This window comes from Acipenser ruthenus, chromosome 16 (assembly GCF_902713425.1).
Source record: "Acipenser ruthenus chromosome 16, fAciRut3.2 maternal haplotype, whole genome shotgun sequence".
Taxonomy (NCBI): domain Eukaryota; kingdom Metazoa; phylum Chordata; class Actinopteri; order Acipenseriformes; family Acipenseridae; genus Acipenser; species Acipenser ruthenus.
The window spans coordinates 17,600,727-17,613,223 of NC_081204.1; the positions used below are offsets into that span (position 1 = coordinate 17,600,727).

Sequence of the window (12,497 nt, forward strand, 5' to 3'; positions counted from 1 at the left end):
CCTGGAAACACACACATGGCATTTGTAATATATATATATATATATATATATATATATATATATATATATATATATATATATTCTCTCGGTCATTATATAAAGTTGCAAAAAACATTTTTTTCAACACTGTTCAGATTTTTGCTAATTTCAAGTCCCTGTTTTTCACTGTGATTGTATGGATACTGAAAGAGCAGGAAACTGTCTGCCTTCACTGGGTTTCACTGTCCTACATTGACCCTGAGCTGTCCTGAGCTCTCACTGTCTGTGCTGCACTGTCCTGAGCTCTCACTGTCTGTGCTGGATTGTGCCAAGCTCTCAGTGTCTGTGCTACACTGTCCTGAGCTCTCACTGTCTGTGCTGGACTGTGCCAAGCTCTCAGTGTCTGTGCTGCACTGTCCTGAGCTCTTAGTGTCTGTGCTGCACTGTCCTGAGCTCTCAGTGTCTGTGCTGCGCTGTCCTGAGCTCTCAGTGTCTGTGCTGCACTGTCCTGAGCTCTCACTGTATGTGCTGGACTGTGCCAAGCTCTCAGTGTCTGTGCTGCACTGTCCTGAGCTCTCAGTGTCTGTGCTGCACTGTCCTGAGCTCTCAGTGTCTGTGCTGGACTGTCCTGAGCTCTCATTGTCTGTTCTGCACTGTCCTAAGCTCTCAGTGTCTGTGCTGCACTGTCCTGATCTCTCACTGTCTGTGCTGGACTGTGCCAAGCTCTCAGTGTCTGTGCTGCACTGTCCTGAGCTCTCAGTGTCTGTGCTGCACTGTCCTGAGCTCTCACTGTATGTGCTGGACTGTGCCAAGCTCTCAGTGTCTGTGCTGCACTGTCCTGGGCTCTCAGTGTCTGTGCTGCACTGTCCTGAGCTCTCATTGTCTGTTCTGCACTGTCCTGGGCTCTCAGTGTCTGCGCTGGACTGTCCTGAGCTCTCACTGACCCTGTTTGTGTTAAACTATATGAAGCTGTCAGTGCATTTCTGGGCTTCCAGCAACAAGCAGCATGTTTTTTACACAGCGCCAGCCCAACACATATTGCAATCACACCCAGAACAACTGGAACTAAAACAAACCAGTGCAGTCGTCCTTTCAGAACAGCTGGTGGTGTTGTGAGTTCAGCTGAAACCAGGACTAACTCAATCAGCTCCAACCCAATCTTATTGCGTGTATGAACCTCACAGCGGTACTTCCCAGCATCCTTCTCTGTGACTCTCCTCAGCAACAGTGAAGCATCCCCGCGCTGCAGCTCAGAATCAGACAGGCTGGTCCTGTTCACATACTGAGGGAGCTGATTGGCAAGCCAGTGCTTACCATTTGCATAAATGTGGACCTCCTTGTGTGTTTCTGCTCTTCTCCAGATCACAGCTGACCTCTCACCCCAGCCTCCTCCTTACTCGTGTTTTTGTGATTGACCCTGTCCTTCTCTGTGGCCATTTTTTTTTTTTGGCTGGAAACCTGATTCTCCTGAGTTTTTTACCCAAACGTGCACAGGCATTATCACTTCACGAGTCAATAACACTGCATGTAAACTCCACAATGTCTTCTCTGGGCAGGTTTGTGTTGGGAACAGTTGAACGGAAATGACTGTTTTTAAAAATGATGAAAAGATAAAAACTAAAATATATATCTTTCCTTGCTTTTAAGTCAAATCTGAGATACACCATTGATTGAATATTGAACTTTTTGTTTTGTATCTGCAGCTAAAACTGAAGCACTGTCTGTCATGGGCTTGGCTTCCTATCTCCCTAAGAGTTTTAAAGGGGAACTCAAGTTGTATTTTTTTTGTGTTTGTTACATGTTTGGACGTACATTTTCTTCTTCAAATTAAAACTGCTTGACATGAAAAACAGTTTAGTTGATTAGTACATGTCAATAAAATTCATATAGAATGGCTTTCCTACACTATTTGAGTCTTGTCTTGCTGACATCAAAAGTTGGATGTCTCAAAATGTTCTGCAATTAAACTCTGACAAGACAGAAGTTTTGTTGTTCGGTTCTCAGCAACAACCTGAGCTTGAAAACTGCCTAGAGAATGATTTGGGCATCCTGACTTAATATAATATCTAATATAAAACCTGATGTGAGAAACTTGAGGGTTATATTTGACTCTGATTTGGAGTTTTCCGAAAATGTCGAAAAATTATAAAAGTATCTTTTTATCACCTACATAACATTGCTAAAAGGCTGGTGCTGAGAAACTAACTTGTGCTTTCAGTTCATCAGGTCAGAAGGGAAACTGCAGTTTTTTTCTAATACGTGTGGAGTGAGGAAGGAGAGTGAGGAAGAAGGATGGGAGGAAAAAGGAGGAAGGGCTGCAGACAGCAGCAGCTGCAACCACTGCAGCAACAGCAGGACATCCACCGCCCAAGAGGGAGGAGTCAGTGCGTCCACAGCCCAAGAGGGAGAAATCGGTGCGTCCACAGCCCAAGAGGGAGAAGTCGGTGTGTCCACAGCCCAAGAGGGAGGAGTCAGTGCGTCCACAGCCCAAGAGGGAGAAGTCGGTGCGTCCACAGTCCAAGAGGGAGGAGTCGGTGCATCCACAGCCCAAGAGGGGGGAGGCCGAACGTCCACAGCCCAAGAGGGAGGAGCCGGTGCGTCCACAGCCCAAAAGGGGGGAGGCCGAACGTCTACAGCCCACGTCTCCACCAGCAGAGGGAGAGTACTTGCTGGTTCCATCTCCACCGCCATGGGAGAACTGCTTTATCCTGGGGATGCCAGTTCGCCATCGCCCAAGGATGCCTGCCTTGCACCGCCCAGGGATGCCACGTCTGGATCGCCTGGGGCTGCCTGCTGCTCCACATCGCCTGTGGAGCCATCAGTTACAGGGTACGAGGGAGAAGTGGCGCTCCCACTGCCGCCTCCATGGCTAGGGGCTCCCCTCCCGAGTTTGCCTCTGGAGGGTCCGCTGCTGCTGCCGTCGCCTCCGGAGGCTCCGCTGCTGCTGCCGTCGCCTCCTGAGGGTCCGCTGCGGCCGTCGCCTCCCGAGGGTCCTGCTTCGCCTGCGGTCGCTACAGGTCCTGCATCCTGCATGCAGCAGGAAATATTGTGGCTGGAGCCCCATGAAGGGGAGCTGCCAGCCACGAAGAGGGGGGGGGGGGGGGTCAGGAGACCACCCCCATGGGCAGCCGGGCAGCTGCCAAGATTTCTTTGGCCGGAGAAGCTGGCCTGTGTGCGGTCAGCCTGGCCGCTACAGCTGTTGGGGTGGGAGGAGGACCTCCCACCGTGGCCGCCACCTTTGGCCAATTGCTGCCCCTGTTCCGGAACTGTGAAGCAGGACTTTGGGACTGAGGGGGGAGGTGGCCGTTGGGCCAGGTGTGCTTTGCACAAGGAGGGGGATATGTAACAGGGCGAGGTGCACTGTACATTGATTTGTTTGTTTTATTTTTACAACGGGGTCTCCCCCTCCGCCCCTGTGCAATTTATTGTTTTGTATTATGATTTATTTATTTGTATTTAAATGACGACGAAAGCCGTGTGTTTTGGTGTATGATTTATTTATTATATTTACGATGACGTGTTATGGTTTATTTATAAATGACAGCATAGCCGAATGTTTGTTTTTTCGTACCGTTTGGTAGTGTGGATGGGAAGCCCCATCTACTATTAAAAAAACCTTGTGGAGAAGGTGGCCATCTCTTGAATTAAGTGATTCATTTGTTGCTAAATCAGAAGGTGGTCACCTGCATAAAAGCCTGCAGCTCTCCAAGTTCGGGGTGGGTTTTAGGAGCAAGAACGAGAGCGGAGAGAGCGAGGAGCGGGAGAGAATTTTGTGTTTGTGATTATTTTTGTTTAACCTTTTTATTTCGCTCTCTGAGCAAGTGTTTTCTGTTTAAATATTTTATTTATTTTTGTATTTAAAGAAAGCGTTTGTTTTGAACTGCAGTATTTTGGGTTTTTTTCCATCCTGCATCTGGCCTGACGTCACCACTCGTCCATCCCTGTCACAAAGGCATGTTAAAAACAAAAACCACGGTAGCCACACTGCTGACGCGCTTCAACCTCTATAAAGCATGTGTGATAATAGGCCTAATTATCACTTTCAGGTGGTCATACCTCCCAAATACTGTCACAAGGCTGGCTGAGTGGTGACACGTCAGACCCAGAAGAAACACAGACAGACAGTAGTGGTGAGTGAAACTGAGACGCAATGGTAGCTTTCAGAAGGTTTATTGCAAAATAAAAAGGTTGAACAAAACAGAAAAATAGGACACGGCACTTCACGCCAAAATAAAGAGACAAACAAAATGGACTATACAGTAAACAGACAGACAAAACACAGTGAGTTTCTATTTTTAACTATTATTATTATTATTATTACCTCCGTCTCCAATCCCGTTCTCCACTCACTGAACACCCAACCCCGAGTGAATGAAACGTGCATCTATTTATACTGTTGTGCTGGGATTCAATTACTATTTAATTATTCACTTGAATCCCAGCACGTGAATTAATTACGTGCAACCTCGTGCGCGCATATTACTTACTTTAAATGCACGTGCAGTGATGTGCAATCCCGTGCCTAAATACAATTATACATTTTTAAATACACGTGAAACACAGACCCGTTTATATCCCGTGTACCAATGACTATACACCAACATTAACACACGCACCATACAACACAACACACAAATGCACACAGGGGCGGGGCGCATTGCCACATATACCCCCCCCTTGTGCGCAGCACACATGGCCTCAACGGCCACCTCCCCCCTTAAAAACCCAGCAGTCCAGGACAAAGTCTCGGGCTGGGAAGGGAAGCTTCAGTGGGCCCATGGCTGGCAATGCTGTCAGCACCCCTGCCGGTAGTGGCACGGCTGACAGCATGCTGGTCCACTCCTGCAGCGAAATTGCTGCGGGGGATGGTGGTCTCCTGACCTCTCCCCCTTTCTTCGTAGCCGGTAGCTCCCCTTTCTGGGGCTCCGGCCACCGTACTCCCTGTGGTGGAGGTGCGGGAAGCAGAGACAGCTCCTGCTGTTCTGCTCCTGGCAGTGGCGGAGGCAGAGGCAGCTCCTGCTCCTCTGCTCCGAGCAGTGGCGGAGGCAGAGGCAGCTCCTGCTGTTCTGCTCCTGGCAGTGGCGGAGGCAGAGGCAGCTCCTGCTCCTCTGCTCCGAGCAGTGGCGGAGGCAGAGGCAGCTCCTGCTCCTCTGCTCCGAGCAGTGGAGGAGGCGGAGGCAGAGGCAGCTCCTGCTCCTCTGCTCCTGGAGGTGGCGGAGGAAGAGGCAGCTCCTGCTGCTCTGCTCCTGGCGGTAGTGGAGGCAGAGGCAGCTCCTGCTGCTCTGCTCCTAGTGGAGGAAGCGGTGGAGGTGGCGGAGGCAGAGGCAGCTCCTGCTGCTCTGCTCCTAGTGGAGGAAGCGGTGGAGGTGGGAGCAGCTTGTAGTCTCCTGGCGATGGAGGTGGGAGCAGCGTGTAGTCTCCTGACGATGGAGGTGGGAGCAGCGTGTAGTCTCCTGACGTTGCAGGGGACTGGTGCGGCTCTGCCTCTCTTGCAGGGGACTGGTGCGGCTCTGCCTCTCTTGCAGGGGACTGGTGTGGCTCTGCCTCACTTGCAGGGGACTGGTGTGGCTCTCCCGCTCTTGCAGGGGACTGTGGTGGAGGCAGTGGCGATGGGGCTGATGCTGGCCACTCAGAGGGAGGCTGTGGCAGTGCTGGCTCCCTCTGCTGTGGCGGCTGGGCTGGTGTGTGCCATGCTCCCTTCAGCAGCATAAATAGAGGCTGCTGGGGGACACCAGCATCCTGCCCTTCTCCCCCCCAGAAAAATTCAGGGGGTTGAGCCTGTAACTCCTCCCCTTCTGGCTCTTGGGATGGCAGCGATGGCCCCTCCCCCTCTAGCTCTCGGGACGGCAGCAGCAGGTGAACCAACAGGCATTCTACCTCTGCTGGCAGCTTGGGTCCTAGGGCTGTGGAAGCACTGACTTCCCCCTCTTGGGCTGTGGACGCACCGACTCCTCCCTTTTGGGCTGTGGATGCACCGACTCCTCCCTCTTGGGCTGTGGACGCACCGACTCCCCCCTCTTGGGCTTAGGACGTTCGGGCTCCCCCCACTCGGGCGTAGCGTGGGAGAAGTACAGTCGTGGACAAGTACAGCGCAGTTAGAAGCAGAAAGGAGGAAGTACATTTTTAAATTACATCTTGAAGTGCTTTAATCAGAAAACATTGCAGCTTAAAGCCTAACAGCTGCGTGTCTTTTTCTGATAACAAGCTGAAACTTGGAGCAGCTGATTCAAATTCCGCGGCATTCTGAGACACGGGGGAGAGGCGGAGCCTGCAGCACAATGCACAAACAAAGGCAGCCAGAGTTCAGAGCGAAAGCGTGTGGAAGCGACAGCGTGGGAGAAGTACAGTCCTGGACAAGTATAGCGCAGTTAGAAGCAGTTTGAAAGCAGGTTGACAGCTGCAGAAGCTAAACTGAACTTCCAAAAAAACAAACAAAAAAAAACATGGTCTTCAAGCCAGTAATCTGTGACAACTGCATGATGTGGGAAATCCGAGAAAACCCAACAGAGCTCAACCAAGTTTGTGTAAAGTGCCGCACGATCCAGGACTTGCTTCAACGAGTAAGTCTGTTAGAAAAGGAGCTGGAGGAAATGAGACAGCAACAGGAGCTTGAGGAGCTGACACACCCACAATTCATGGAAGTCTGCACCCCTAGCAGACTGAAAGCCACCAGGGAGATGGAAGAGAGTCGAAACAGCTGGGTTCAGATAGGCAGAAGCAGGGAAAAAAAGAAACTTCGTCAAACACAACCACCAGAAATCCAAACATCCAACAAATTTGAGCCACTTCAACATTTAGATGACCAAAACCAACATCAAGAGAATGAAAGGAACAACATCCAGGACCCTATAAACAGTGCTGGCCAGGCAGCAAAAAGAAGGGAGGTCATGATTGTTGGCACTCCATATTGAGAAACACAGCAAGTTCAGTTCGCAGTTTGGACCCCCTTACTACAACAGTGTGCTGCCTTCCAGGAGCCTCTTTCAAGCACATCACTGAGAACGTGGACAGGACGAACAGGAGACGACCCGGTAGTAGTCGTCCACATTGGTACAAACAACGTTGGAAGAGACAGACCAAGATCCCTGCAAAACAAATTCAGAGAGCTAGGAAGGAAATTAAAAGACAAGACCAAAACTGTGGTATTTTCTGGGATACTGCCGGCACCTTGCAAAGGACCATATGGACAGCTGGAAATACAAAATCAAAATGCATGGCTGAAATCGTGGTGCACACAGGAAGGCTTCATCTTTCTTGAACATTGGAGCACATTCTACAACAAGGACTATATATATAGGTGGGACATACTGCACTTAAACAGAAAGGGAACCAATCTACTCAGAGAAAGGATCCTTGAGGAGGTCCAGATGCATTTAAACTAGAAAGGAAGGGGGGAGAAAACAAAAAAACAGAAGGGAGACCGCATCAAAACAAGGGCAACAACTCAGGTAAGACAACTATTAAATGTATTTATCTTAATGATAGAAGTCTCAGAAACAAAATGTTAGAACTTGAAGCTACTTCACTAACGAGTAATTACAATGTGTTAGGTGTTACAGAAACTTGGTTGTCTGAGAGTGATGGAGACAAATATAATATTAGTGGGTACACACTATATAGAAAAGACAGAAGAGACGGAGGGGTAGCGCTGTACATAAGAAATAGTCTTGAAGCCCAGGTGTTAAATCTGGACAAAGAAAACAATATCGAATCAATATGGGTCAGAATAATGGACAAAAATTCAAAGGGCAAAATAATAGGAGCATGCTATAGACCGCCAAATTCAGACGCTGAGCAAAATAATCTGTTATACAATGACATTCGAAATGCGTGTAGAAAAGGAGAAGCCATATTAATGGGGGATTTCAACTTCCCCTGTATAAAATGGGAGAACCTGGTGGGGAGCAGGACGGCCGAAATTGAAATGGTGGAAATGACAAATGACTGCTTCCTAACGCAATTTGTCAAGGCACCGACTAGAAGGGAAGCATGCCTTGATGTATTCTTTTTAAATAACGAAGACAGAATAACTAAAACAGAGGTCAGAGAGCCATTGGCAAACTCAGACCACAACATGGTCTCATTTGAAGTGTTTTTTAAAAGCCCAAAAGTAATGACTAAAGCTAAGGTTTACAATTTTAGAAAAGCAAACTATGAAGGTATGAAACAGAGACTAACAGAAGTAGATTGGAGTAAAATAGAGAAAACATCCACAGAAATAGGATGGCTGTCTTTTTTAAAATGTAGTACTAGAGGCGCAAAACAATTACATCCCAGAAGTAGACAAATCTAAATCTAAAACAAAATGGCCAAAATGGTTTAATAGATCAATTAAAAAAAATATTCAGTGAAAAAAGGCACTTTTCAGGGCGTTTAAAAGGGACCAAAAACAATGTACACAGAAAGAGTACTTGGAATTGCAAACACACGTCAAAAAGGAAGTTAGAAAAGCCAAGAGAGAGAAAGAAATCAGTATTGCAAAGGGGGCTAAAACCAATTCCAAAATGTTTTTCCAATATTATAACAGCAAGAGAACATTCAAAGAGGAGGTTAAATGTCTAAGAGACACAAATGGCAAAATCATAGATGAAGAAAAAAAATAGCAAATATATTAAATGATTACTTTTCACAGGTTTTTACAAAGGAGGACATGGACAACATGCAGAAATGTCGACCTGTTCCTATCCAGTTTTAAATAACTTTAGCATAACAGAGGCAGAAGTGTTAAAGGGACTAGGAGCTCTTAAAATAAACAAATCCCCTGGGCCGGATGAGATCCTCCCAATAGTACTCAAAGAAATGAAAGTCGTTATTTACAAACCACTAACCAAGATCATACAACAGTCTCTTGACACAGGGGTTGTACCGACAGAGTGGAAAATTGCAAACGTAATACTGATCCACAAAAAGGGAGAAAATTACCTATATGGTAACAATATCCTGGGAGACAGTCAGCATGGTTTTAGGAAAGGGAGATCATGTCTAACTAACCTGCTTGATTTTTTTGAGGATGCAACATCGACAATGGATAATTGCAAAGCATACAACATGGTTTATTTAGATTTCCAGAAAGCTTTTGACAAAGTCCTGCATAAAAGATTAATTCTCAAACTGAACGCAGTAGGGATTCAAGGAAATGCATGCACATGGATTAGGGAGTGGTAACATGTGGAAAACAGAAAGTACTGATTAGAGGAGAAACCTCAAAATGGAGCGAGGTAACCAGTGGTGTACCACAGAGATCAGTATTAGGTCCTCTGCTTTTCCTAATCTACATTAATGATTTAGATTCTGGTATAGTAAGCAAACTTGTTAAATTTGCAGACGACACCAAAATAGGAGGAGTGGCAAACACTGTTGCAGCAACAAAGGTCATTCAAAATGATCTAGACAGCATTTAGAACTGGGCAGACACATGACAAATGACATTTAATAGAGAAAAGTGTAAAGTATTGCATGCAGGCAATAGAAATGTGCATTATAAATATCATATGGGAGATACTGAAATTGAAGAAGGGAACTATGAAAAAGACCTAGGAGTTTATGTTGACTCAGAAATGTCTTCATCTAGACAATGTGGGGAAGCTATAAAAAAGGCCAACAAGATGCTCGGATATATTGTGAGAAGTGTTGAATTTAAATCAAGGGAAGTAATCTTAAAACTTTACAATGCATTAGTAAGACCTCACCTGGAATATTGTGTTCAGTCCTGGTCACCTCGTTACAAAAAGGATATTGCTGCTCTAGAAAGAGTGCAAAGAAGAGCAACCAGAATTATCAGGGTTTAAAAGGCATGTCGTATGCAGACAGGCTAAAAGAATTGAATCTATTCAGTCTTGAACAAAGAAGACTATACGGCGATCTGATTCAAACATTCAAAATCCTAAAAGGTATAGACAATGTCGACCAAGGAGACTTTTTTGACGTGAAAAAAGAAACAAGGACCAGGGGTCATAAATGGAGATTAGATAAAGGGGCATTCAGAACTGAAGATAGGAGGCACTTTTTTACACAGAGAATTGTGAGGGTCTGGAACCAACTCACCAGTAATGTTGAAGCTGACACCCTGGGATCCTTCAAGAAGCTGCTTGATGAGATTCTGGGATCAATAAGCTACTAACAACCAAACAAGCAAGATGGGCTGAATGGCCTCCTCTCGTTTGTAAACTTTCTTATGTTCTTATGTGTGTGTAAATTCATATTTAGGCTCATTTCTTTCTGTTATCTTGAAGATCTAAATAATTGGATTCCATGTGAAATCAATATGTGAATGAGCACATGTGATTATCTACAAACCTGTACCTGTAAATCAGGATAGAACGTGCGAAAGACCATCATTCAGATTGAATTGTGTGCAGGATCGGACGTTGTAAAGGAGAGGTTCAGTATAGCTTACTGTCAGTGTGAGCATGGAAAGAGGGGATCCTGACTGCCTGATGCCTTCTGATATAGGGTGAGAAGTTTTCTGAATAATCTGTGCTCACTATTCATTGTACAATTAAGAAATTGTCATATAACTGGTAGTTGTTAAGTTGACGATTCAGAAATGAAAAAAAAAATGGAAAAAAACAGCAGAGAGCTGTACACCGGTGTCTAGACTAATTTGTGCTAAAACAACAAGCCAATAAAAATACAGCCAGATGACCTCACAAACAGAAATAGCGCTGCTGGTATTTTATTACCGTATTACAGCTTATTGTACCAGTAAAAACGAGGGAGAGGGAGAAACATGGAGTGAAGGTAGTTTTACTGTGAAATACAAAAAAAGAGTAAAGGTAGAAGCTACACCAATCTGTGTTGGTTACAGTCTGGCACCATCATCAATCCGGCGTTTTTATATCGTGTCGCTTCTTATCACTCAACAGAACATTAATCTGGGTTTGTCCTATGTATTATTAATATATGGTATAATACCGTATTATACCCAATATATCATTTTATATTCATAACTGTCATGAAATTGTCTGAACAAATGTAACAAGCACAGTGAATATCTGAAAATGTATTCAATTAGCTGAATGAAATGGAATTCTCTGTGTAAAAAAGTGCCTTTCAGTTCTGAATGCTGTCTAGATCATTTTGAATGACCTTTGCTGCTGCAACAGTGCTTGCCACTCCTCCTATTTTTGTGTCATCTGCAAATTTAACAGGTTTGCTTACTATACCAGAATCTAAATCATTAATGTAGATTAGGAAAAGCAGAGGACCAAATACTGATCCCTGTGGTACACCACTGGTTACCTCGCTCCATTTTGAGGTTTCTCCTCTAATTCTTTAAGCATTACATAAAAATAAAAAACAATATTAATAGCGTTGAGGTAATAATCCCTATGTTTATACAATAGCACTTTAGCAAATGTTTAATATCAAAATAATAAGCGTAACTCAACTTTTGACCCATGTTTCAGCTCTGACCATACATCTCAGTGGAACATTATGACGTACTGTAGATACATAGGTAGATACTTCTACTCCTTACAATGGTCTGAACCCAATACTTTGAACTTCCTCCTACAGAAAAGATGTATGTGAACTGTTCATATTTAACACTATATAAACCAATGTTACGTTGTAACAAACACACCTTTAGCAAAAAAGCCAACTTTAACGAAAAAGTTACCTCCCTGAACTAAGTGCCAAAAACATTTAATAAAGGGGGAAAGGCGGGTCAACAGCGCAAAAGGATGCGGGATCTTTAAGTTACAAATACAAAACAAAAGGAACAATAATCGATCATTTAAACCAGACAATACATTTTCTGATTCTTCATAGGCGAACACACACACACACACACACACACACACACACACACAGCGTGTACAGACAGACAATGAGCCCTTCAGCCTTGATCAAGACAAACAGGTATACTGAGCAGTAATTAAAGTCCTGAACAGAGCAAAACCACAGAGAAGAAAAGAAAACATTGCATCAAAACAAAGTAGCAAATAAAATAAAAAAAAAACAATCCAGTGAAATAAATGAATGGAAACTATCTCACCACTCCTTGAAGAGTCCTTGATCCAGCGATGAATGAGAGAGTCCAGCCAGTCCAAACGATATCCAGGAATCCTTTATCAGCTATGACAATTTAACCAACCCACCAAACATTTAGCATTCATATGATCTACCTCAACATCTACCTCCAAGGAAGTAAAGAAACAATCTTCCAAACTATGATCATGAGAAATTTAGTTGTGCAATAAAAAAAGTTTTTTCTTCTAGAAACAGAAAAGTACTGTATGCATATATCATGACAATATTTCCCAGACAGTAAAAAAAGTTCTGGACAAAAATGTATGTTTCATTAAACAGCTGAACGGTTATTTTACAGGCCAGTAATGGCTTCAAGTGGTTTTAATCTCATTCCTCCATCCCCTCACATATCTTCTGTGGAACAAGCAAACAATCTTTAAGTTTTTTTTATTAAAAAGAAAATTAGTTTTGCAACCAAAACGGTTTTGATTTTCTTATAGATTCAAAAAAAAAACAGAAAGGGCTGTAAAAGTTATTTTTCTTTT

The 12,497-nt window shown here is 44.6% G+C and overlaps 1 protein-coding gene across 1 annotated transcript; it reads right to left on the bottom strand.

The window, feature by feature from the left end:
- Nucleotides 1-3,352: 3,352 nt before the first annotated feature.
- On the bottom strand, nt 3,353-12,181 carry LOC131697758 (formin-2-like). The gene is made up of 3 exons (XM_058988964.1): nt 11,978-12,181; nt 6,931-7,064; nt 3,353-6,676 (listed from the first exon to the last, which is right to left on the bottom strand). Exon 3 carries the CDS (start codon nt 5,686-5,688, stop codon nt 4,678-4,680), a length of 1,011 nt encoding a protein of 336 aa, XP_058844947.1. The 5' UTR covers nt 5,689-6,676; nt 6,931-7,064; nt 11,978-12,181; the 3' UTR covers nt 3,353-4,677.
- Between the last annotated feature and the right edge of the window lie 316 nt (nt 12,182-12,497).

What these genes read in the sequence shown, in the direction of transcription:
- LOC131697758 (XM_058988964.1), bottom strand. Translation starts at nt 5,688, where the DNA reads ATGCTGCTGAAGGGAGCATGGCACACACCAGCCCAGCCGCCACAGCAG.